Source organism: Hyperoodon ampullatus (assembly GCF_949752795.1).
Source record: "Hyperoodon ampullatus genome assembly, chromosome: 14".
In the NCBI taxonomy this organism is placed as follows: domain Eukaryota; kingdom Metazoa; phylum Chordata; class Mammalia; order Artiodactyla; family Ziphiidae; genus Hyperoodon; species Hyperoodon ampullatus.
In genome coordinates this window covers 45,701,586-45,729,150 of record NC_136927.1, presented here as the reverse complement: position 1 = coordinate 45,729,150, position 27,565 = coordinate 45,701,586, and the positions used below count along the sequence as shown (strand labels likewise).

The 27,565-nt window shown below is 38.2% G+C and overlaps 1 protein-coding gene across 1 annotated transcript in view; it reads right to left on the bottom strand.

Moving 5' to 3' along the window:
* LOC307063466 (S-adenosyl-L-methionine-dependent tRNA 4-demethylwyosine synthase TYW1) overlaps positions 1 to 27,565 on the bottom strand; it is a gene marked incomplete at both ends in the record, with an annotated part of 146,220 nt that overhangs the window by 21,802 nt on the left and 96,853 nt on the right. The window contains one exon of the mRNA XM_079719631.1: positions 8,415 to 8,525. Within this exon, the coding sequence (XP_079575757.1) occupies positions 8,415 to 8,525 (111 nt within the window). The remainder of the gene's footprint in view (positions 1 to 8,414; positions 8,526 to 27,565) is intronic.

Genomic DNA, 27,565 nt, shown 5'->3' with positions numbered 1-27,565 from the left:
GTTGATAAACATTCTGTAAAGGGCCAGATAGGGATCCCTTTCAAATTATTCTTTTGGAATCATTCTAAGGAGATCACTTTGTAATGCATTTTTTATGTGGATATGTATAAACAAAGAATCATGCCAAAATGAAAATACATGTGTAGAAATACATATACATATATATATACACAGAGATATGTATATATATATACCTTTACACACACCTACATGTATATATGTGTTATCTACCCCTAGAGAAATTCCCATTCAGTACAAATGCAGTAAGATAAATTGGTTTTTAACTCTTTTTAATTCTACCTGACAGCCCAGGCATGTGAGACACAAAAGTTTTATAACTAAGTTTTCCATTTGGTAAGTTACATAGTGATAAGTGATTAATGACTAATTTTCAATACTGACTATCGTAACTTTATAGGTTCTCTAAATACCCAAGAAATCAAACTTTCTTGAAAACAGACTCGAACAGTCTAGATGTGCTGCTACTAAGTAGGGAATAACTAAAATAGAATGAGGTTCTCTCTCACTCGCGTGCTCTCTCTCTCCCTCTCTCACACACACAGACTGGAGGGGATAGAATGACATTAAATGAAAAGCCCACAATGAGCACTGCAGAGTGACCCTGACCCTACAGATGGCAGAACTGGGAGGGGGCCAAAAACTCAGATGAGTTCTGCAAAACCCTCTACTCCAGATGGCTGTTCAAAGACTACTTACTGGGGTACTACACTGAGATGACCTTTGCTGAACATAAACTAGAGGAGACCCAGCTTAATTACAATAATCAAGAGAAGCTTCTCTATTAGCCCACTGATTTACAGAATTCATTAAACTGAATTTGGGTTTTAGCTGAATTAAAAAAAGCAAATAATACAATAGTTTAAAAAAATCTTTAAGAAAGCGTGGCTGAAAAATTGTACTAAACTTGCCCAAATACATAAAAATGATTTATTCATAAGTCAAATTAGTCATAAAAATGAATTTACTTCACTTTAAATACTGTTTATGAGGGACGAAATATATGAACAACCATGTAGATACTGCTTAATTCAAAGGAATTTATTTTTTTAATAATACTTTTCTTATTTATTTATTTATTTATGGCTGTGTTGGGTCTTCGTTGCTGTGCGCGGGCTTTCTCCAGTTGCAGCAAGCAGGGGCTACTCTCTGTGGCGTTGCGCGGGTTTCTCATTGCAGTGGCTTCTCTTGTTGCAGAGCACGGGCTCTAGGCACGTGGGCTTCAGTGGTTGTGGCACGTGGGCTCAGCAGCTGTGGCTCGTGGGCTCTAGAGCACAGGCTCAGTAGTTGTGGCGCACGGGCTTAGTTGCTCCATGGCATGTGGGATCTTCCCGGAATAGGGTTCGAACCCGTGTCCCCTGCATTGGCAGGCAGATTCTTAACCACTGCGCCATCAGGGAAGTCCCAGGAAGTTATTTTTAATATTTAAAATGTTAGTTCATTGAAGCAGAGGTTTTAGGTAAGATCTTTTTTTTTTTTTTTTTAATTTATTTTGGCTGTGCTGGGTCTTAGTTGTGGCATGCGGGCTTCTTGGTTGCAGTATGTGGGATCTAGTTCCCAGACCAGAGATGGAACCCAGGTCCCCTGCATTGGGAGCGTGGAGTCTTACGCACTGGATCACCAGGGAAGTTCCTAAGTAAGATCTTATATTCATGACAATGGCTCTGGAAAATACTTTAATATTGATTATTCAGCAATAATAAAGCATGAAATACTAAGGAGAGATTTGGTTTGGAAAGGAAATGAGAGAATGATTGCCATAGGTCATCAATATGCCTTCACATTATACTTCTCTATACGTTCGCATGATGCTTTATCGTTAACAAAGCATTTTCACGTAAATCTTCTCATTTTAGCCAGACAAAGTCCTCGCAGGTGGGGAGTGTGGGTAACTTCCTGAGCCGACTGTGGAGGCCGAGCCTGCGTGTGACAGAACTGCCATGGGTAGAAACCGGCCTCACTGAACGGCCTCCCTGAGCCCTCCCTCAGCTGGGCTTCTCAACACCTCCCTCCGGTCCTCCCCACAACATGGGCTACTTCACTTCATTGCACACTGCGGTCTACCGACCACCCGCCCAGACTGGATTCCTGATCGCACTTGCCCCTGAATAGTCTAAAAACGTTTTGCTTTCCCTCACATGGCAGCTGCCTGCCACCTTCTCATCCTACCACCACCTTCCACTCCCACCCCGTTTATCACCAGCACCAAGTTCTTGCCTCACAACTTTGGAAAAACAATGTCCTCAAGAAAACAGGTGGGTATAATGTGGCAACTGAAAGCACTCATTCCAGAATTCCAAAGGCTGAGAGGTGACAAGCAGACCCAAAGAAAGTTCCGGAAGAGCAGGACCACTTATGCATCTTCCTGTTTGTAGTGAAAAGCACAACCCACACCATTACACTGGTGACTTCTGGATGGACCATTCTGCTTCAGGACATGGGGGCCATCAGGTCTTTTTCACGGGCTGCTTACAAAGTTTACCTGGGGATTCAAAGTCTGTGGGAAGAGCAGTATTGTGGCTCTTGATATTCTAATTAAACTGACTGGTTGTCAAAAGACTCCTGGTATGATTGTTTTTGTCCCTGATAGTTTGAGGAGAAATGTCTTCATAACTTTTTGCAGCAATACATGTCACTCCTTTATCTTAAAAATGCTTCAATAGCTGTCCCCCCCACCAAAAAACCAGCCCACATTTCTCAGCCTAGCGCCTGAGGCCTTCTTACTGGACTGCCCCACTCAGCATCCAGTCTCTCCCTGGCTAAATTCTCCACCATCTCTTTGATCTTTGGCCAGGAACCCCAATCCCATCTAATCCCAATCTCATCATACCCTGTGCATCTCTCTTCTCAGATAACTGGCATAACTTTGATGTGTCTAAATCCTAAGCTCTTAGAGGGTGGGGGCCACACCCTATTCTTCTCTGTACCCCCAACTAATCTATTCTAAAGAGCAAGTCACATGTTCCTCTATGACATTAAACTCCAGAACTCTTTTCTGATGTAATACAAAATTTAATTCATATTTTTCTACACTTTAATGATTATGAACCAACTGATAATCACTGGTTAGGTATTGCTACATACACGAACAACTGGTAATACTCCCTACGTTTGTGTGCAGAAAGAGATTGAGACTATGCTAAGACATTTGTTTTGCAAGATGCATTCTGCAAGGATTGAGTTCTATAGACAGTCATGGTGCTAATGCGAAGAGAGTTTTAAATCATTTGACAACAAATAATTACTGAGCACTTACTCTTCTCAAGGAGCAGTGCTAGGCAGAGAATACAAAGACAGTATTTCATTTACAGATGGATTGTGTTATGAAAGCTTTTCAATAAGGCAGATGTTTACAACACGAAACACATTTTCACAAACAAGTAAGCAAATAACGATGGTTAAGCTTCCCAGGCTAGCAAATATAGGTCTACTTAAGCCTAATGAAGCTAAAATACATAATAATTTACAGGTAATGGAACAGAGAAATATTTTACAAGACTAGCAGTGAAAGAAAAGAGAAAATCAATATAATAGAGAAACAGCTTCTATTGATTCATTTTAAAATAATGTCCTTGATGGAAAGTGATCTAAACATTTACTGAACCCAGGCATATGTTACCCCTTTGAATTCTCAAAACAAGTCTATTAAATTGATATTAGTATTCTAATTTTAATACTGAGGAAATTTAGGCTCAAGGAGGATAAGTAACCTGTCCCAGGCTAAATGAATACATTTTAGGAATGTATCAAAGCTTACACAACTTCCCCACCTGAGACTATGAGAAACCCCCCTGAACCCTCCACATACATACACACACACATCCAGGAAATCCAGGAAAAGGATATGAATGGTATCCGAGAGCCTCAGGTATTTCACTAGCCCAGGGTCACTTTGTATTATCAATTTCACATCTTCAGGGCATTTATGTGACCTTGAGGCACTACTAAATTTTAACACCAACTCCATTTCAGGGTTAGGCCCTGGGAGACTTTTTGTTTTTACCAAAAGCATAGGTAAGGGATAAGCCTCCAAGTACCACTCTGTGTCAGTGGGTGAATTTTTTCCTAATTCGTCCTTTCACTAAAGGTGAAAGGGCCTAGTCTTCTGCCACATCCTGTCTCTACTGGAGCTGCAGAGTACCACCAGGCAATCTCCCTTTTTACAGCCCCTAAGGAATTCCCTTACAGACCTGACAGATTGATTATTCTCTCAAAAGTATGTTTACCATAATATTTAATTCTAAGTGTTTGCTTTTGGAGGAATTTGAGGTTATCTTAGGCTGCCATATTGCTAGCTCTTACCAAATGTTTTTTGGAGAGGCTTTATTACTATTATTTTTAAAACGTTTCCATTTTTGAAAATTTTACTTTAATAAGACAACAACAAAAAGCTGCCTTTTCAGACATTAAATAGTTTAACCCTACTGAACAGGAAAGCATGCCTTCTCCATTTACTGATTTCATTTCAATCATTTGAATTATAAAAGTAACGCATGTTCACTGCAACAATTCACACAACAGAAATATGAAAAGTAAAACAAGCCTTTCCTTCCCCTTCTCCCAAATCGTACACTGTTAATGATTTGATATGTATACTTCCATACTTTTCTTATATAAATGTATCTAAACATATACTGTTAAAAATTTGATCAAGTAATAATTAGTCTATAACTCATTTTGTTTCTTAATAGTATACTATTTTCTGTAAACATCCCTTTTCCTACTTCAGTTTAAGAGAAAGATACTTCATTAACTTGCTGGACAAATGAGAGATGAATTTAATAAACCATGTGATCTAATCCTCAAAGGCCCAGGTACTTGATATTACAGGTCTTCTACCAGAGACAACTGATCATCACATGCTTTCCCCTGATACACACAAACTGTTGCCTATTACCTTATATTTTATAATTTAAATAAGACATTTAAAATTGTGTTAGATTACACACTTCTCCAAGATTTTTCAATTAAAAAAATCTCTCAAAGTAGTTCATTTTACTTCTGTAGATTTTGCCTTGTTCAATAAGACATCCATTTCCCAAACAGCATATCCAAATTTAGAAAAAAAATTTGTACCTATGATGCTTTGACGAGGCCTGGCACATGAAGACAGCTCAGAAATATTTGCTAAATGCAGGGATAAAATAGTAAAATGGAAATCTTGTTTGAAAGAAACTATGTCATTATAACATCTCAGCTATAAGCAGAAGGCTTCATCTGTTTCCTAGTTATGTTAATAGTTTGTCCAACTACAAAATGTCCATCAGATAATTACACTGTTTACAAAGTAGCCATCTTTCTTTAAAATTTGGTTGATTCTTTTCAGATTACAAAATATCTTCTTCATTATAGGAAACATGACTGCAAAGAAAGAAGGAGAAAAAAAGGTGACAGTGCGATCCAGCCAAGTTAATAATAGAGGTTTTACTGCAGCATAATTTGAAGCAGCATTCTTTAATAGCTAAACCATAAATTAAAACACCACTAATCTCTGATGTTGGCAAGGTTTCCTTAAGCCGATGCATATATTTAAAGTGTAGCTTGTGTCTTTGTATCATTAGAGTTCTTGCCAAGAGTAGCCTTTTGAAATTAAGAGCAATTTTAAAAGAAAAGTGTCTTGACCTGACCAGAGGCCGCTACACACTCAGCAATATTTCATCTGCTCCTCCCACCTCCCCATCCCTCCAGAGGACTGTAATGCAGAACACTGAACTTACTAAAAAACGGCTGTAAAACCGAAATATGCTCTGATGTGACAGAGTGCATCCAGCTTCATAAACATAAACTGAAGCTTGGAGCTTTGAGAGACTGGGTTAATTTTCTGGTCACTTTCTCTCATTCTGTGTATTCTTAGTTGTCCAAGAAAGCTGTCTGCCTCTGAAAACTCTATAGCTTGAACTACCATCTCATGCTGATGACTTCCAAATCATTACTGCCAGGCCTGTCTTATCCCCAGAACGCCAAGCATATAGAACCTGTGGCTTATTTGAACCTACACTTTGAACCTACACTTGGATTATTTAAAAGCTATCTCAATGTATTAAGGTCAACATAGAACTCATGCAATTACTCCCTAAATTTGCCTCCCTTCTCCACTGGTCTTTTCCATCTCAGCAAACTGTTCCACATCCACACGATTGCTTAAGCCAAAAACCCAGGTGCTATTCTTGATTCTTTTTGTTCTTTCACACCCTACATGTCATCTAACAACAAGTTCTGTTGGATCTACTCCCAAAATGTATCACAAATGCACCCAGTCCTCTCCAATGACCTTCTCCACGCCATCACATCTCTTGCTTGGCAAAAGTTTTGTTACCCGTCTACCTACTTCTACTACTGCCCTCTATAATCCACTCATGGCAACGGCAGGGTGATCTTTCAAAATCATAAATCAGATCGTATCACTCTCCAGTTTCAAACCCTTTCCTAGCACACTTAGAATTAAAAAAAGCTTATCATTAAACTTAGTATAAAATCTGATTCTCTTATCCATGCATGAAAGGCCTAACAAAATCTGGCCCCAGCCCACCACTCTGATTCATCTTGTACCACAGCCAACTCCAACTACCCCACGGAGATCATGTAGGACCTCTGTGGACCAGCTGTGCCATCTGCCCAGAATGCTGTGACTCCAAGCCTTTGCATATTGTGCTGCTTCTTACTATTCAGGTATCAGTTTTTAAAAGAGTCATCTCCTCAGAAAAGCCTTCCTGCTTTTGAAATCTAAAGCAGCCAACCACAGTATCTAGTAAAACAGCATATGCATTTACCCTCTGACACATCAATCCACTTACAGGTACCTATCCCAAAGAAACACGGGCAAAAACATGACAGTGACAACCAGACATTAAATGGCTCCTGCTGGAAGCATACACTACCACCAATGAAATAATCTTGAAATGCAAACATTCACACACACACACACACACACACACACACACACACACACACACACACACAAATCTGATCAATCTTCTTTTGATCTAACTACCAATCCATGGGAAATCTAAGGAGCAGGGCAACATGCAATCACCAAAATCTAAAATATAAATATGGGGAACTAACCAGGATAAATGTTCCATTTTTTCCAACAAAATAAATTACAAGGGGGAAAAAGAACACATGGAAGAGGAACTAATAGATTAAAAGAAATTTAAGAGAGAAATAATCCAATTCTGACCCTTATTTGGATCCAGATTAAAAAATACTTTAGACAATTGGTTTAAGAAGATGTGGTGTATATATACACAATGGAGTATTACTCAGCCATAAAAAATAATGAAATATTACCATCTGCAGTAACATGGATGGACCTAGAGATTATCATATTAAGTGAAATAAGTCAGAAAGAGAAAGGGAAATATTATATGATATCATTTATGTGAGGAATCTAAAAATGAGTACAAATGAATCTACATACAAAATAGAAACAGACTCACAGAAGTAGAAGACAAACTTACAGTTACCAAAGGGGGAAGGGAGGAGGGGAAGAATAAATCAGGAGTATTGGATTAACAAACACTACTGTACATAAAATAAACAACAAGTATTTACTGTATAGCACAGGGAATTATATTCAACATCTTATAATAACCTATAATGGAAAATAACCTGAAAAACTATATATATATATATATATATATATATATATGTGTGTGTGTGTAAATAAATAAATATATATAAAAAACTGAATTACTTCACTGTATACCTGAAACTAACACAATATTGTATATCAACTCTACTTCAATTTAAAAAAATACTGTTAAAATAATTGGTCAAGTTGAAACCTTATATGCTCCAATATATGAGATTATTGTTAGAACTGTTTAGTAAGAACAGTATTCTGAATAAGTGTTTAAAGTGAGTGCGTATCTTTTAGAAATACATACTAAAACAGTTATGGATGAATGGTATAACGTGGGGATTTGCTTCACAGGTAAGGGCAGGAAAATGGGTAGGAGTACAGTTGAAACACGAGCTAGTGATTTTTGAAGCTGGTAATGGATGGATGGGGTTCATTACATCAGTCTCTCTACTTCTGTATATATTTGAAGTTTTCCATAGTAAAAGTGTAGTTAAAAGCCAACCAATTACTCACTATAACAGTATTTTATTTCTCAGCATATTAAAGTTACTATGTAGTGAGCAGTACATTCATTTTCTGTTGACGGTCTACCTCTCACTAAAATATAAGCTTTTTATATGTGAGAGCAAATGCTTAGTCTTTACTGCTCTTATCTCCAATACCTAGAACAGTGCCAGGAATCTTGATTAATATTTCTGACTGAATAAATAAAACATCCGGGACCTCCTGCAGAATTTTAGAAGATTGCAATTCCACCGTGGTCAACAAAGCATAATGGGAACGTGCCCAACACTAGCCGGCAGGGGCTTACCTTCACCTCAATGAAGTCAGGGTTCCCCAGGGACACCAGCTTGGCATAGGCCTGGAGCTCATCCACGTTCCATGCTTTCACTAGAGTCAGCCTATAGACAGTACGTTGTTGCTAAAACAGAGGAAAACACAACTTTGTTTTTATCACCTAGGAAGATTTTCAAATTTCTTAAACCCATAGGTGAAACCTGGCATGAACTTCTATAAATTGAAGTTGCATTTTGTAGAAAGATGAAAAAAATGTAAACAATGTCATAAGACTCCCAGAAGCCTTATAAAGGCACAGATATATTTTTCTTCTCTCACTTACAGTATTGAACACTAGATAAGACACCCAAAAGTTTCTTAACAAATAAACTGAATTCCATTTAGTTAGAAACAGTAAATTGACCAAACAGTTTTAGATTGGTGAAAATTAATTCACATAACCTTCAGGCTTTCAGGTATCAATTGCTCAAAGTTATTTACAGCAAGAATTTCTAATCACTCTTGTCCTCTTTCCTGCTTCCTCATTATTTAATTTTCTCTACTTGGCAGAAAAGGCACATTGATGAACTGTCAATGTTGCCATTTGTTTACCATGTAACCAAAAGAGGTACTGATTTTCTGAAAAGCCATTAGACAACAGTCATACAAGCCTTTAAAAACTTTATACCTTTGACTTTGTAGCTCTTTTCCAGGACCCTAGACAAATTACTAAAAGTTCAAAGACTTATTCAAACATCTCAAAACAACATGATTAATATCTACAACAAGAGGGCTTCCCTGGTGGCGCAGTGGTTGAGAGTCCGCTTGCCGATGCAGGGGACACGGGTTCGTGCCCCATTCCGGGAGGATCCCACATGCTGCAGAGCGGCTGGGCCCATGGGCCATGGCTGCTGGGCCTGCGCGTCCGGAGCCTGTGCTCCGCGACAGGAGAGGCCACAACGGTGAGAGGCCTGCGTACCGCAGGAAAAAAAAAAAAAAAATCTACAACAAGAGTGGGGGCAGAACCTGTGACTTGCCTATAACCAATAGAATATGGCAAAGATGATGTGACACGTGTAGTTATGTGCACATGATTACATCCATCTGTAGCAAGTTCCTGGGTAGTATCCATGCTGCTAAACCTCAAACCATGCTTTAAGTAGCAAGGCTCAAAATACTCAAGAGAAAAACAAAGTGAAGTAAGACGTGAACAAAATGATACCAATCTCTCTCTACATGCACCCCAGTGTTCACAGCAGCATTATTTACAATTGCCAAGATATGAAAGCCACCTAAATGTCCACCAACAGATGAACAGATAAGTATGTGGTATATATATACACAATGGAATACTACTCAGCCATAAAAAAGAATGAAATTTTGCCATTTGCAACAACATGGCTGGACTTGGAGGGCATTATGCTAAGTGAAGTAAGTCAGACAGAGAAAGACAAATACTGTATGATATCACTTATATGTGGAATATAGAAAATACAACAAACTAGTGAATATATAACAATAAAGAGACTCACATATAAAGAACAAATTAGTAGTTACCAATGGGGAGAGGGGAGGAGGGAGAGGCAAGATAGGGGTAGGGGATTAAGAAGTTTAAACTATTATGTATAAAATAAGCTACAAGGATATATTGTACAACACAGGGAATATAGCCAATATTTTTTTTTTTTTTTTTTTTTTTTGCGGTATGCGGGCCTCTCACTGCTGTGGCCTCTCCCGTCGCGGAGCACAGGCTCCGGACGCGCAGGCTCAGCGGCCATGGCTCACGGGCCCAGCCACTCCGCGGCATGTGGGATCCTCCCGGACCGGGGCACGAACCTGCATCCCCTGCACCAGCAGGCGGACTCCCAACCACTGCGCCACCAGGGAAGCCCCTATAGCCAATATTTTATAATAACTATAAATGGAGTATAACCTTTAAAATTTGTGAATCACTATATTGTACACCTGAAACGTATAATATTGTACATCAACTATACTTTAATTAAAAAGAATGCCAATCTCTCTACTTTTGCTCATGTCTGAAGATAACCAAGGGATGAAAAGTATTAGGCAGCCATATCAGAAAATGTACTCAAAACTTATTTTTAAAATGCAGTGTATAATGCATGTAAAGATAGAAATCTTCCAGATTCCCTTCACGTAGCTAGAATTCACCCAATGCCAAAACCTAACAAAAATGGTAGAGAAGTGCAGGCCAATCTCACTTGTACTTATATATGCAAAAATCTTACAGAAATTTTAGCAAATGAAATTCAGCATTATGTTAAAAATTCTAGAAATGCAAAGATGATTCAATATTAGACTATATATTAATACAATTCATCACGTTAATAGCTCAACACACAAAAGTTATACAATCATCTTATAGACACACAAAGACATTTCATATCATTTAAAGCCCATCCCTGATGTCAAAACAAAACAGAATGAACAACTGAAAAACCATTTGGTAAACTCAAAGATTAAAAAACATATCCTTAACATAAAGAAAACACTCTCCAGTCAGTAGTCCATGTCATTCTTAGAGATGTAAAAAATAGAGGCATTTCTATTTAATCAGAATAACAGCAGAATGTCCACTCTTATAAACACTTCCCTGAAAGTTAAAGTCAAAGCAATAAGGCAAAAACAAGAATAAGTGCATAGTATACAAAAAAAAATTACTTGCAAATGATATAGCTGGCTTCTTGGAAACCTAAGAAAATCAACTAAAAATCAGATTAAGTAAAATTGGCCACTTACCAAATAAAAATAGAAAAATGAGCACCTTTCCTAGCATAGAGCAGTGGGGTAAATGTGGACTCTGAGGCCAGACTGAATCCCAGACCACATACTAGCCATCTTTAACTCTGTCTCAGTTTCTACCTGTGCAAAATGGGAGTTTACACAGGATTAAAAGTGTCCATCTACATAACGCTTAGAACCATGTTGGCAGCAGTAAATCATACTAAGTATTAGCTATTATATGCCATATGTATGGTACATATATACTATATGTACAACTATAAAATGCAAGGCAAAGAAAATTCTACTTCAACTCTAAAATACATCTATAAAATACTTGATGATTATTAATGAAATAACATGGAGAGTGAAAAAAGTAAATATTTCTGAGACCACAAAAAACTAGCCTACATGGACAGCCACAATAGATTTCTAAATATAATGTAATTCCAATGGGAGTCTAAAATTCCTTTCAACAAATAAACTGGCAATGATACCAACAATAATAATAGCAAGAGTTAGCAATGAGTCAGCCCTTACTATGTGCCAGCTGTTGTTGTGTTTAACATCTTAGCAAAGATTCCAATATCTGTCTCATCTTTGCTACAAATCTTACAAAATAGGCTTATTAGCTTCACATTACAGATATGAAATTGAGGCCTCGTGCTGCTAAATGAATTTCCCAAAGTTACACAGTTGGAAAGCAGCAAAGCTGGGATATGAACCCAAGCAGAATGAATCCAAGGCAGACTCTATCTCTCGTTGCTTAACCTTTTCAAATTGTGCAAGAAATCATACAAAGAGAAACATACATAAAACACGAATGGACAGCCCAAGGGATTAACACAAAGAAAATATTCATCACCCAGTCACTATCCATTGCCTTTACCCCAAAGCTATCTAATATCCTGGCTTCAACATTAAAGTTTAGATTTTTGCCTGTGTTGGAAAGTTATATACATGGAACCATATACTTTTTTGCATCTTGCTTCTGTCATACAACACTGTGTTTATAAAGTCCATCCATGTTGCTACATTTTGAGATTTGTTCATTTTCTCTGTTATCTAATATTCCATTATATAAATACACAATAATTTATTCAACCGTTCCCCCATTGATAGACATCTGGATTATTTCCAGTTTTTAGCTATTATAAAATGCTGTTATCTCTCGTAACACTAGAGTTTAGTTCTTCCTGCTTTAGGGAATTTTATGAAATGTTATTATGACATGTATTCTTCTATGTCTGGCTTCTTTCACTGAAATTCTTTCACTGAATTTGATGGTGACTTTAGCTTTAGATATATTTTTGCTGCTGTTTAGTACTCCAGTATATGAAAATACTTACATTAGTGAAAGTTGTTGGTTGGTTGGTTTTTTTCCCCGGTTTGGGTCTCTTACAAAATAGCATTGCTATGACTGTTACTGTACCTGACTCCCGATGGACATTTCTTGAATGTTCCTAAGAGTGGAAATGCTGGATTACAGGATGTGCAGATGCTGCTAAATTGGTTTCCAAAGTCATTTCACCATACTTCCACCTGCAGTGGATGAGAGTTCCAGCTGCTTCTCTTCTTCAACAACACTTGTTAGTCTTTTAAACTTTAGCCATTCCTGCACTGTCCTATTTTGTATTTGCCCGTTTACTGATGAAGTTGAGTATGTTTCTGGCCATTTTGATCTCTATTTTTGTGAAGTACTTGTTCAAATGTTTTGAATATTTCTTTATTGGGATAGCTGTCTTTTTACTACTGGGTTTTTCAAATTCTTTATATATTCTGGCTGTAAGAATGCTGTTATAAATATATGAAATATTTTCATCCACTTTATGGCTTTCCTTTCTGATTTCTTCATATCTTTTGATCAACAGATATAACTAATTTTAGTACATTTACCTTTTACCTATAGCCTACTAATGTTCAGATTGTTAAGGACAAAGAAAAGCACTATGGGGTTACTAAAAAAGAAATGTCATTAGATTTTATTTCAAATTATCAAATTCACATTCTGGGTTTCACTGTGTCTGTAGCGAGCCTGCTCGATGGAATGGTTTTGGAGACTTTAAAGTCTGTTTAAAATTAGTTAAAGCAGTTCCTAAAGTCTATAGAAGAAAGTTGTGTTATACTCCAGTTAGATCAGATTAAAACAAAAACTGAGTACAGATGTTGCTTGAGAGGTGAGAGCTGGAATTTCCTTTGCAAAGGACATACTTAACACTTTATGTTATCCTTCTTTTATTTTTTTTTTTATTTTTTTTTTTTGTGGTATGCGGGCCTCTCACCGCTGCGGCCTCTCCCGCCGCGGAGCACAGGCTCCGGATGCGCAGGCTCAGCAGCCATGGCCCACGGGCCCAGCCGCTCCGCGGCACATGGGATCCCCCCAGACCGGGGCACGAACCCGCACCCCCTGCATCGGCAGGCGGACTCCCAACCACTGCGCCACCAGGGAGGCCCTATCCTTCTTTTAGATTAAAAAAAAAAGAAAGAAAAAATTGGAGTACAAACTGGATTGTATTGTAGTAATTTAATTTGAATAAAACCTATTTTTTCCCCAGTTTGGGGATTTAGTTAGTAATTTTAATTTGCATAGGTTCTTGTCAGTTATTACTGCAGGATTTTCTGAATGTGGCATATTATCTAGTAGGGACAGGGTTTGTGTAATACTACAGAATACAAAAATGAAGATGAAAGTATCCAATTCAGGCAAAAAGTTTAGCTACTTTCTGTTCAGGCTACAATGTGATTTGTAAAATGTCACAGTGAGATTTGTAAAAAAGTGTCAAGTAGCTGGCATGTTATAATTTCATTCATTTTCTGTTTAATTTGACAGTCTAGGACTTTTTTCCCCAGTGGTAGTTACAAACACAATAAAATGGGAGGGAGGGGTGGCTCTGAAAGTAACATCACAACCAATGTTCAGCTAGGCTGTGCAGCAAGAAACCTAGACGTTAACCTCTAGAATTCAGACTAGATTTTTGTGACAGAGTTTAAATTTGGGTTATAACTTATGTTTGTTTCTTAGACGGAAGCAATACATGGACTGAAAATATCGCGTTGGTCAAAAAGTTCTTTTGGGGTGGTACGGAAGAACCTGAACGAACTTTTTGGCCAATCCAATACATGGAGTGAAAATTGAGGTCAAAATTCCAAAGGTAAATGTTAAATGCTTATCAAAGGGAAGTGAGGGAAAAAAGGATTAAGTACAAAGTAGAAAAGGTCTGAGTAGTTAGGAAGGAGGAGAGAAAGAGGAAAAAAGTATAAGATGAGAAAAAAAGTACATAGTAGCAATTAAGCTACTGGGCTCTGGAGTCAGCTGTGTGAGCTTAGGCATGCTCTCTGTGCCTCTGTAAAATAGGAAGAGTAATAGTATCTACATCTCATAGTATTGCTCTAAAATGAAAAGAACTAAAACAAATAAAGAACTTAGAACACAGCCTGGCAGATAGAAAACTATGAATAAATTTCAGCTACCATCATCACCACCACCAGCAGCAGTTACACAGATTCATTCATTTGTTCACACAGATATCAATTCAACCAACAGTCACCAGGTCCTGCTGTACACCAGGTATAACACTAGATGCTAGAGATACAGCAGTGAACAAGCAACTAAAGTACCGACTGTTGTATAATCTACATTTTATTCTAGTAAACGAACAAAACCAAAGTCAGAAAAGAAATTAGCAACAATGGTTAATACCAAAAGAGGAGAGGAACCAGGAAACCAGCAAGGTAAGACTCCACCACTCCTGCCTGGCTCCTCAAAGGGAAGGAAATCCAAAAAGGAGGGGATATATGTATACATATGGCTGATTCACTTTGCTGTACAGCAGAAACTAACACAACACTGTAAAGCAACTATATCCCAATTAAAAAACAAACAAACAAATTGAATGCTGACCAAGTCATATCATGCTTACCAAAAAATTAATTCTAAGCTCTTTAAAACAAACAAAAAAACCTTAAAATTCAAACAATCCATCACTGACGACCACTGTTTCTAAAAGCAAAGGAATATGTATTGCCTCTACTAGAAATTGGGCAATGAATCTTTCAAAGTCCTTAGAAAACATACTTATTCTTCAAATGGCTTTAATTAACTAAATTTTTTACTGTTCATGGGAGACAAAACAAAATGTGTCAATCTGATATGTCAAATAAGCAAAGAATTAGAAAATAAATTCAAAGATACAATTCATGATGCAGCCAAATGAAGTATTCTTTATAATCAAAGAAGACAAGCAGAAAAACTATTATAGAATTACTTCCAAAATAAATTAACTAAGTAATCAACCAAATTAAACTGTAATGAATAACTGAAAATGTAGATCAAAGGAAGAGGGCAAAGACAATGTTATAAGACTCAGTGAAGAAAATCCAACCCAACAGGAAAAGAAATCATAGAAGGAAACAAATCAAGCCATTAATAGTGCTTACTTCTGAGGATGAGAAGTAAGAGAAGGGTTGTAGGTTTATTATTTACATTTCTCTTTAAAGACCTGTAGGACACCATGAAATGTTCAACATGTGCATTATGAAAATCTCAGAAGGAGAGGTGAGAGAAAATGGCAAAAAATATTTGAAAACAAAATGGCCAAAACTTCCAAAATTTGATGAAAAACATGAGTCTACACATTGAAGAAGCACAACGAACTTCAAGTAGGATAAACTCAAAGAGATGCACACTGAGATATATTATAATCAAACTGTCAAAAGACAAAGAGAATCTTGAAAGCAGCAAAAGAGAAGTGACTTGTCATGTACAGCGATCCTTGATAAGATCAGAACCTACTTCTCAACATCAACCATAATAGTCAGGAGACAGTGGGATGACATATTTAAATTGCTGAAAGAAAAAAACTATCAACCAAGAATTCTACATCTGGTAAAACTATACTTCAAAAATAAAGGAGAGGGGACTTCCCTGGTGGCACAGTAGTTAAGAATCCACCTGCCAATGCAGGGGACGCGGGCTCGAGCCCTGGTTGGGGAAGATCCCACATGCCGTGGAGCAGCTAAGCCCATGTGCCAGAACTACTGAGCCTGTGCTCTAGAGCCCGCGAGCAACAACTACTGAGCCCACGTGCTACAACTACTGAAGCCCGCGCTCCACAACAAGAGAAGCCACCGCAATGTGAAGCCCGCGCACCGCAACGAAGAGCAGCCCCCGCTCACCGCAACTAGAGAAAGCCCACGTGCAGCAACAAAGACCCAATGCAGCAATAAATAAATAAGTAAATAAAGTCATTTCCAGATAAACAAAAGCTCAGGGAGTTCAGCAGCAGCAGAACTGCCACAGAAGAAATGCTAAAGGGAATGCTTCAGGATGACATGAAAGGACACCAGACAGAAACCTGAAACCATGAGTAAAGGACTGTGATAAAGGTAACTAAATAGTTAAATATGAAAGCCAGTATTATTCTATTTTTGGTTTCTAATTCCTTTTTTTTGTTCCTATGTGATTTAAAACACATATACCTAAAACAATAATTATAAATCTATGTTAATGGGCATGCAATGTATAAAATGTAATCTGTGAAATTAACAACATAAGGAGGAAGATAGAAAATGAGGGGCTTAAAAGAAAATAATTTATAAGCTTTTGCACAGCAAAAGAAACCAGAAACAAACCAAAATGAAAATCAAAACTACAATGAGGTATCACCTCATGCTGGTCAGAATGGCCATCATCAGAAAGTCTACAAATATTAAATGCTAGAGAGGGTGTGGAGAAAAGGGAACTCTTCCACACTGTTGATGGGAATGTAAATTGGTGCAGCCACTGTGGAGAACAGTATGGAGTTTCCTTTAAAAACTAAAAATAGAGTTACCATATGATCCAGCAATCCCACTCCTGGGCATATATCTGGGAAAGATGAAAACTCTAATTCGAAAAGATACATGCACACCAATGTTCATAGTAGCAGTATTCACAATAGGCAAGACATGGAAGCAACATAAATGTCCATCAATAGATGAATGGATAAAGAAGATGTGGTATCCATCTTATTGGATGGATGGAATCCATAAAATGGAATATTACTCAGCCATAAAAAAGAGTGAAATACTGCCATTTGCAGCAACATGGATGGACCTAGAGATTATCATACTAAGTGAAGTAAGTCAGACAAAGAAAGACAAATATATGATATCACTTACATGTGGAATCAAAAAATGTAATACAAATCAATTTATTTACAAAACAGAAGCAGACTCACAGACATAGAAAACAAACTTATGGTTACTAAAGGGGAAAGGGGAGGGGGAGGGATAAATTAGGAGTTTGGGATTAAAAGATATAAACTACCACATATAAAACAGATAAGCAACAAGGATATATTGTATAGCACAAACAATTATAGCCATTATCTTGTAATAACTTATAACAGAGTATAATCTACAAAGATACTGAATGACTGCTGTAAAACTAAAAAATATTGTAGGGGCTTCCCTGGTGGCGCAGTGGTTGAGAGTCCGCCTGCCAATGCAGGGGACATGGGTTCGTGCCCCGGTCCGGGAAGATCCCACATGCCATGGAGCGGCTAGGCCTGTGAGCCATGGCCGCTGAGCCTGCGCGTCCGGAGACTGTGCTCCGCAACAGGAGAGGCCACAACAGTGAGAGGCCTGCGTACCGCAAAAAAAAAAAAAAAAAAAAAAAAAAAATTGTAAATCAACTATACTTCAATATAAAAATCCTATTTAAAAAATTAAAAATATACGCAAAGTGCTGGGAGGAGGCATTCCATTTTTAATATGTCCTTATGTGTTAAATACACAAGTATTTGTGGATTAAATGATACTATTTATCTGATTTGAAATATTCCAATGCTTCCCCACCCCCCAGAAATTGGGAAGACAGATGAAACATGAAATGTAGGATGATGATAACTGTCAAAGCTAAGATCATGCTTACACAGGAATTCCCTCCATTATTCTCTCTTCTCTTGAACGTTTTAAAAATCCATAATAAAAAAGTTTAAAAATATGCAGTTATGAGTTAGAATTCTGTCACTTCTAATTAGGCAGCTTTCAGTGTTACATATTCTGGATGAGGTTATTACATCCGAGGACTACAGCTCTTAATTTCAACAATTTATCTTGACAGTTGCAATTCAAGACGAACTCGATTTGAGGCTGTGTCAAAACAAGAAAAAATGGTCTCCTAAAATATGGTTCTGAGTTACTAGTAATCAAAGAAATGCAAATTGAAGCAGTAATGAGGTACCATTTTGGCTTATCAGATTGGCAAAGATATTTTTAAATAGCAATATTCAATACTGCCTAGAGTACAGCAAGACAGACACTCATTCACTGATGGTAAAAGCATAATCCAGTATTAACATTCTGGGAAGTACATGGCAACATGATTAAAGAATCTGAAAAGTATCCAAATATGTTGATCCAATAATTGCATTTCTAAAGATTTTAAGCCTTTGGAAATGATAAAATTTGTGGACAAATACTGATGAATAAGAATGTTCATTCCAGCTTTATTTATAATAATGAGATATTATAAATATGTGAATCCCAAGAAATAGCTATATGTTCAATCCCAAGAAATAGCGAGATGATTTATGATACAGCTATTTAACTAACACTAAAGATGATTATTTCAGAACAGTGAATTCCAACATGGCGGAGAAACACACTCTTAACAATAAGAGAGCTCAATGAAGATATGATTCTCAGAAAGGGGAAGGAAGCGGGTGAGAGACCTGTTTTTTTCTATACCCTTTGCTCCCACTGAGAATAATTGTTTTAGAAGAATGTTTAATAATGAGGGGTAATTTTTATGTAATAGCATTGAATTTTTAAAAAGCTAAAAACAAAACTGTACACATACCATAGTATTAATGACATAAATACATATACACAAAGGAAACACAAAAGGCTGGGAAGGAAATACAAGAAAAGTTGTGGGGTCAGAAAACCTGTACACATGCGCACACACACACACACACACACATTTTTTAATAGTACTGACTCTTGAGATGAGAATGGATCAGTTTAACAGTTTCTTGATACGCCTGATCTCAACTATCCTTAAACAGATGCCTTAAACAAAATTCTCCTGCTCAAAGACCAGAAATCTGGTAAAGGAAGTAGAAAAAGATCTGTCTTAGGTTCAGCAGAACCTCAGAAGACCATGCAAATCAACTTGAATATGAGACAGAGTGTGGTCAGAGTTTGAAGAGTCATGGACCTCTATGTTACCCACAATAGCAAGAAGAAAAGAAGGGCTTGACATCCTCCTGGTAACATGGTTAATACCCAAGAAGATGTTGCTTGTGTGAAGGAGTAGGAGGAGGGTGAGATCACACATATTTTGTAAAATTTTATATATACATGTGTATACACACACACACACACACACACGCACACACACACACGACCACATGTTATAACGCGTGCTGTCAGCACTCGGTATCCGCAGGAGATTGGTTCCAGGACAACCACAGATACCAACATCTTCAGAAGCTCAAGTCTCTTATACAAAAAGGCACAGTAATTGCACATAACCTATGCACATTCTCCTGTATATTTTAAATCATCTCTAGATTACTTGTAACACCAAATACAATGTATATATTATATAAACAGTTGTAAATACAACTATTATTTGTATTTGTTACAAATAATTATTTGTAAATACAACTATAAATGCTATGTAAACAGTTGCCTCCAAGGCAAATTTAAGTTTTCCTTTTTTTTTTTTTTTTTTGCGGTGCGCGGGCCTCTAACTGCTGTGGTCTCTCCCGTTGCGGAGCACAGGCTCCAGACGCGTAGGCTCAGCGGCCATGGCTCACAGGCCCAGCCGCTCCGCAGCATGTGGGATCTTCCCGGACCGGGGCACAAACCCGTGTCCCCTGCATCGGCAGGCAGACTCTCAACCACTGCGCCACCAGGGAAGCCCTAAGTTTTCCTTTTTGAAACTCTCTGGAATTTTTTTTTTCCCGAATATTTTCGATCCGTGGTTGGTTGAATCTGTGGATGCGGAACTGGTGGATATGGAGGGCCTACTGTATAATCGACGTACAAAGGGCTACTATAAGTTCATCTATTGAAAAACCACAAGAAGAGGAAGCTGAGAAGTGCGAAATGCAAACACAATAGAGGCTAAGAGCACTGGCAGCTGTATAAAGACAAACTGTAAGTAAACACTCAATAGCAGGAAAAAAAAATCCCCACTACAGGATTAAAAAAAAAAAAAAAAGGCAGCAGTTTTTACATGTCAGAAAAGCAAAGGAGTAATATGGAGCGGTGTTTCTCCATCCTTTGGAGGTTGGGAGAGAATGGAAGAGGTAAGGTTCTACTGGCATTTTGAACAGGACAGCTTTCACAGTGTAAAAATGACCAGTACCCTGAGAGCCATGAACAGAGAAATTTTAAATATGGAAATGCAAGGGAAAGGAAAGAAATGAGAACAAAGAAAAAAAAGAGAAGACGATTAATAAGGGAGACAATGTAAAGAGCTAAAGACGAAACCAAAATAAATAAAAAGAGAATAAATAAATGGTAAGATTTCTAGAGGAAGAAAGGCTTGACTACAAAATCATAGGACCGGTTTCTCTACTTTGCATTTAGGAGATCTAAACTGAGAAGTCTAAGGCCACCAACACAAGATAAATGAGAGAGGTAGCCTATCTACATAAGAATAAGTAGAAGTCAGAGGAATGATATCATACAAATCAATAAGCAGAAGATTATGTTACAGCCTACCCCAGGGTGCAAACACAGATGGCAGTCACCTAGGCAGCACATCGACTTGGAAGTCCAAGGATATTGACAAAAAAGTAAAATCTCTGGCAAAGTTCCCTCAGGCAACAATCTCTCCATCATCCTGCAGCAGACAAAAACAGACAGAAACACCGGGACACAAAGTGTGCAGAAGATGTTATGAGAAGGACATCTTGATACACCCAGAACACATCTTAAAAACCACTGAGACAAAGTAAATTTGAAAGGGATAACAGGGCAGCCAGAAACCACGCAACTCTAAAATCAATAAATCCGATAGATCTATTTCTCCAGAAATACTGCTTGTAACAATTCACAAGTTCAAGTCCCAAATATTAAAGAGTAAAGGCTCCCTTCCTGGGTAATCAACTGTCCAAATGCATATGCCTTGTAGTCAAGGGATGTTCAGGCTGTCATTAAGCCACTGTTAACAACCTCCTTGTGCCTAAGCTTGGCTCTGCAAAAAAAAAAAAAAAAAAACAACCCACACACACACAAAAAAACAAAAAGCAAAACCAGACTCATTAGAAGGTGACTCAGTTCTTGAAGTAAGCCTGTAAAGTTTCCTCCCTGGAAAGCCTGTTAGTGACAAGATGTGCCTGAGTGTACAGCACTTTACCTCATGTCTGACTCATAAGAAAGTGAATCTGGAATGACAGCAAGAAGAGCCTGGAAGAAGAAGAAGGATGTTCGGTACTTGCTATAAAGACACAAAAATGCCAAAAATTAAGCCTTTAATTCCAAATCCTTATCTGATTTGCATAATTTACCAAACCATACATTAATGAATGTACAGTCAAAGGGGTACCATAAGCTCATCTCTTGAGCCATCCCCACTGCAGTGATACATAGATGAAATAAAAAATGAAAATCAAATAAACCTGGCTAAAAATATATAATGAAACAGCCTCGTGACCAGGAATTGGACCTAGCCGCCTGTTAGAGTGCACATGTGAGCAAAAACAACCACCTACTCAAGAAGAGCCTGCAAACAATTCCAAGAGATGTGTGGAAATGTAACATTTCACAAAGACAGCCAACAGAATCTACAATTAGAAGATAAATTTCAGTCAAAAAAAATTAAAGTGACAGAACAAGCAACTTTCAACCAAAGACATGACTTCATAAACATGGCAATTTTCCCAAATTAAACTGTAAATTCAATGCAATTCCAATCAATATCCCAAAGTTATGTCTGTGTGTGTGTGTGTGTGTCTGTGTGGGAGAGAAAACTGACAAAATGATCCCAAAATAAATATGAAAATGAATTAAGGGGCTAAGAATAAGCACGACAATTTTGAAGAAGGAGGGGTCTTTTGTACTAAATATCAATCTTATCACAAACCTATAGTAACTCAGTATGGTAATGGGGCAAGACAGAAAAATTTATCAATATAACAGAGTAGAAAGTTCAGAAACATCCACGGATACAGGAAAACTTGATTACAACAAGCAGTCATTACAAATCATGGGGTAAAGGATAAATTATTCAACAATGATGCTGGCTCAATCAATAATCCATAAAGGAGAAAAAGAATCCCTGTCTCGTACCATACTTAGAAAAATAAATATAGATACATACATATATATGTTTATGTGTGTATTTGTATATATACAGAAAGAGATCCTAAGTCCTTAATAAAAAGCATTTGGAAGTCAATGAAAATCACAAACATCTCAAAAGAAAAAAACAGTAATGAACCAAAACAGCACAAACTTCCGGTTATAAGTACTAGGGATGTAAGGTACAACCTCAGTTGTACCCAATACTTAGTTGTACCCAACAGAATAGTACCCAATACTAATTAAAGATTTGTAAAATGTTATGAACATAATGAATGCTGCTGTACGTTACATATGAAAGTTGTTAAGTAAGTAAATCCTAAGAGTCTCATCACAAGAGAAAATATTTTTTCTTCTATTTATTTAATTTTGTATCTATATGAGACAATGGATGTTCACTAAACTTACTGTGGTAATCATTTCATGATGTATGTAAGTCGATCACTGATTCCTTGTTTGTAAAATCCTACCACTTGTAGATTTATTCCTGTATATATTTTCCTTTGCTGTGAACATTTAAATGAGAATGGACAGGAATTTTGAATCACTACTCTTGGAAATGTTAGAGAAAAGAGATCTAAGTATTAGTGAGAGACAAAAAAGGATAGAAAATAAAAGGTAGAGCAGTGGAGGTTTTTGGAGTGCAGTCATGAGTAATCATTAAGAAGACAAAACAGGGCTTTCCTGGTGGCACAGTGGTTGAGAGTTCGCCTGCAGATGCAGGGGACACGGGTTCGTGCCCCGGTCCAGGAAGATCCCACATGCCGCGGAGCGGCTGGGCCCGTAAGCCATGGCCGCTGAGCCTGCGTGTCCGGAGCCTGTGCTCCGCAACAGGAGAGGCCACAACAGTGAGAGGCCCGCGTACCGCAAAAAAAAAAAAAAAAGACAAAGCAAACACAGGCCATAAAAATGCACCTTAGAACCTATCAGGAGACAGGAAATTCTAATTGTGCCATATTCTGGTGAGGTCCGGTGTAAAGTTACCTTGGGTGGCACTACAGGTAGCTAACTCTATGTGTTAAGGAGAACATTTTAAACTATAATAAACTAAATAGATTAAATAAAATTTATCCCCAGGCTTTTAATTTTTTTTTTTTTTGCGGTACGCAGGCCTCTCACTGTTGCGGCCTCTCCCGTTGCGGAGCACAGGCTCCGGACGCGCAGGCTCAGCGGCCGTGGCTCACGGGCTCAGCCGCTCTGCGGCATGTGGGATCTTCCCGGACTGGGGCACGAACCCGCGTCCCCTGCATCGGCAGGCGGACCCCCAACCACTGCACCACCAGGAAAGCCCTCCCCCCAGGCTTTTAATTTTAATCATCAAATTCTCTGATTTCTTGAACTACAGTGAAACCTAAAAGTCAACAATTTAGTCATGGGTCAGACAGGAAAGAAAAAAAATGCTTCATTTACTATGCACAAACACAAACAAATTTGCAATTATCATGTGGTTGCTGTAGGGGAGTCTGAAATGTTACTGCAGTCAAGGAACAGAGACGTAGAAATTAACAGAATAGTACCCAATACTAATTAAAGATTTGTAAAATGTTATTAATGTTCTCTGTATTCAGTACCATTTCCTTTGTCCTCCTATTTAATGAACATAGTATTTAGAAGGGATTTCACTGATTCACTGTAATTCCCAACTTCAATCTAAATTTTCCTTTAAGTGCTAAACTCTTCAAACATGCCTTTTCCTGCTGCATGGATTTTTTTCTTTTTAGGATATAATCTTTACTTTTGGTAAAGAAATCACTGTGTTCAAAACGCAGCTCCAGGGCTTCCCTGGTGGTGCAGTGGTTGAGAGCCCGCCTGCCAATGCAGGGGACACGGGTTCGTGCCCCGGTCTGGGAGGATCCCACATGCCGCGGAGCGGCGGGGCCCGTGAGCCATGGCCACTGAGCCTGCGCGTCCGGAGCCTGTGCTCCGCAACGGGAGAGGCCACAACGGTGAGAGGCCCGCGTATCGCAAAAAAAAAAAACAACAACAAAAAAAACGCAGCTCCACTAAATGGAACCATCTAAAAAGACAGGAGGTGGTTTGTGTACCCTGTTTCCCTCTTAGGGGTTATGAGGAGTAAATTCTGGAAATTAAGATGGTCTCCATCCTTTCTCCTATCCTCGTCCTCAGTCTCTACATCCTACCACTCCCAGAAACCGGCCATCAGGAACGTAAAAACTAATCACTGCCTTTTCCCTGGGGAAGATGCACTTGAATTGTAATTGGTTATAAATATACAAATAGACCTACAACTGAAGGATTCTCCAGCGTCTTCAGTGCCTACCAGGTATTTTCAAAGTACATATAGTCAAAAGAAGATAATTTTCTATCATGAACCAGAAACAGGAAAAAACTAGAAACGTTCTTTACGGTAATATAAAATGGAAGTTTTCTTCAATCACTGGACCAGGACAGGGTCTCCCGACATCTTGAGATGCATGCAGTTCATGAGTTAGGAGGAGTATGACTGACGTATCCCCTTTGAGTTTTTTAATACAGGCAGAGAGGGGTTTTTTGATTTCAGGGTTTTTTGTTTGTTTCAAACTCCAAAGCTAGAAGACATGTCATCAGAAAGACTCAAAAACTAGAAGAGATAAAGTTATTAAACTCCAAGGGCTGCTCAAATTCTATTTACATGATTTTTAACATTTCTAACTTGTCACAGGCAAAACACCTTTTCCCCCCACTGTGTGGCTGGATGAAGGGGAGGTGCAAATGGCTACATATGAATGGTGCTGATTTCAATCCAGTATCTCAGACTATGAAGGAACTAATGACATTAATTTTTTGATTCCTGTGAAGTGAACAATGAGTTTCTGCCACACATACTAGCTTCTTCTGGGCCATGTCAAAGGAGCAAGCTATCTTCACATTGCCATAAGTCAAACAGAACTCATGGTTTCCACTATCTTCATTTCCCAAATACACTAAAAAGGGTCTTCGAGTGTCAATTTGAGAAAGTGCTTCCTTCTTTCTGCTTTCAATAAGCAAAAGAAATTAGCTTCCTATATGGAATTTAAGAAAAAAAAATGTTATGAAGAACCTAGGGGTAAAGCAGGAATAAAGACACAGACCTACTTGAGAATGGACTTGAGGATATGGGGAGGGGGAAGGGTAAGCTGTGACAAAGCGAAAGAGAGGCATGGACACATATACAGTACCAAACGTAAGGGAGATAGATAGTGGGAAGCAGCCGCATAGCACAGGGAGATCAGCTCGGTGCTTTGTGACCGCCTGGAGGGGTGGGATAGGGAGGGTGGGAGGGAGGGAGACGCAAGAGGGAAGGGATGGGGGAACAGATGTATATGTATGACTGATTCACTTTGTTATAAAGCAGTAACTAATAAAAAAAAGAAAGAAATTAGCTTCCGACCATTCTTTTCAACACCCCCTTTCTCCACACTCTTTTCATAAATCAAACACAATGATTCTCATAAAAAGGTTCAATTCTAATGTCCAAAATAGCAATACCGAAGCTAAAATTTTAAAATAAGCTTTGAGATGAATGGCCTTGAATGAGTCCATCTGGAAGATATTAAAGAGGAGGAGGAGGACATCTATGAGGTGGCAGGAGAAAATGCCCACTGGTCTGTCAGTGATGGGGGGCTGGTGACTTCCTTGATTTGTGGCCGCAGATCTCAATCACATGTAACCCCAAACCACTTTCAATAAACATGAAAATTTTCCTTCAATGCTATTTGAAATGTCAAAGCAAATATCACTAAAAACAAATTGAAAATGATGGTCATTTTTGAAAATGTCTGTTCATACCACCTGGGTGTGTTCCCCACCCCCAGCCCTTTACCAGAAGAAAATCCATGATCTGTGCACACTAGCACAAATATACCTACCTCGCAAATAAGCCTTGGTAAGCACCTCAGTTCCAACTCGTTGTCCAGGACTAATATTTTTTAATCTTATTAAAAACACTGTGCTGAGTGAGTATAACACATATACCACAACAACTCAAGAATCCTGAGACACTGACAAAACCATTATTCTAGAAAATCGAAATAAAACATACTTCTCTCTGAGAGGTATATAAAGATCAACTATCTCTTGCATCTTCCTTTCTACCTACATGTTCGTGTTCAGGCCTCCTCCACTTCAAACCAAGCAAAAAATAACACCCCCAAACAAACCCCAAATCCTCCTTCTGTCTCCCTTCCAAGATGTCGTTTGTTTTCTGTCCTTACAAATGCTGTGCAATCTGTCTTCCATCTCCACCAAACCACTGAGATTACTTTGATGATGGGCGTCAATAACCTTCCATACATCCTATATTTAGGGGGTTTTTAATCCAAATTAATTGATTTCTTCTTTTATCTTGATTATCTCCTTCTTCCTAATAGGCTTATTTTATTGTTACTTGTTTACATTTGAACTTAATGCTTAGTTCATTGATATAGATTGCTAGTCGCCTACCAATACCCATTCACCCCTTCTTCCTTATAAGCAGAATGTCTGAACTATTTGGGGACAACAATATACTCAGCTAAAAGATTACATTTCTCAGCCTCCCTCCGCACGATGTGGCTAAGGGACTAAGTTCTGGCCAAAAAGATGTAAAAGGAAGAGTTATACAAATTATCTTAGAAGGAAAAAGATGTGCTCTTCTAATACCTATCCTTGTACTGCCTGCTCAAAATGAAGGCTGGAATACCAACATGATGGCTGGAGCTCTAGCAAGTATTCTGGACCATGAAGGAAACTTCAGAATAAAAGTCATATGTTGAATGTCAGATAGGAACCTGGGTCTCTGATGACACTGTGAAAATACTGAAAAGGAAAAACTCACACTCTCTCCTGTGTTTCTCCTTTACTTTCCCACTACTACCATATTCACAACACTTCTGACACCAGAGGTATGGGTTTTTTCCCCCACACCAAGCAAGAATGTGACACCAGCTGAGTATACTCCAATTCAACTCAATTCTGACACTACCTACCTGGAGATAACATCAGTTCCCTAAGGTTAAGGGCTCAGTCCCTCCAGACTGCCCCACCCCTACTTCAGATGCTAATTGCAAGTTCAGGTGGTTACCTGTGCAGTTTGTGTAGTTTAGATCTTTTAAACATTTGTTTATGATTGAGTATATTAAATTTTATGCACACATAAGAGGGAATCATAATAAAAATAAA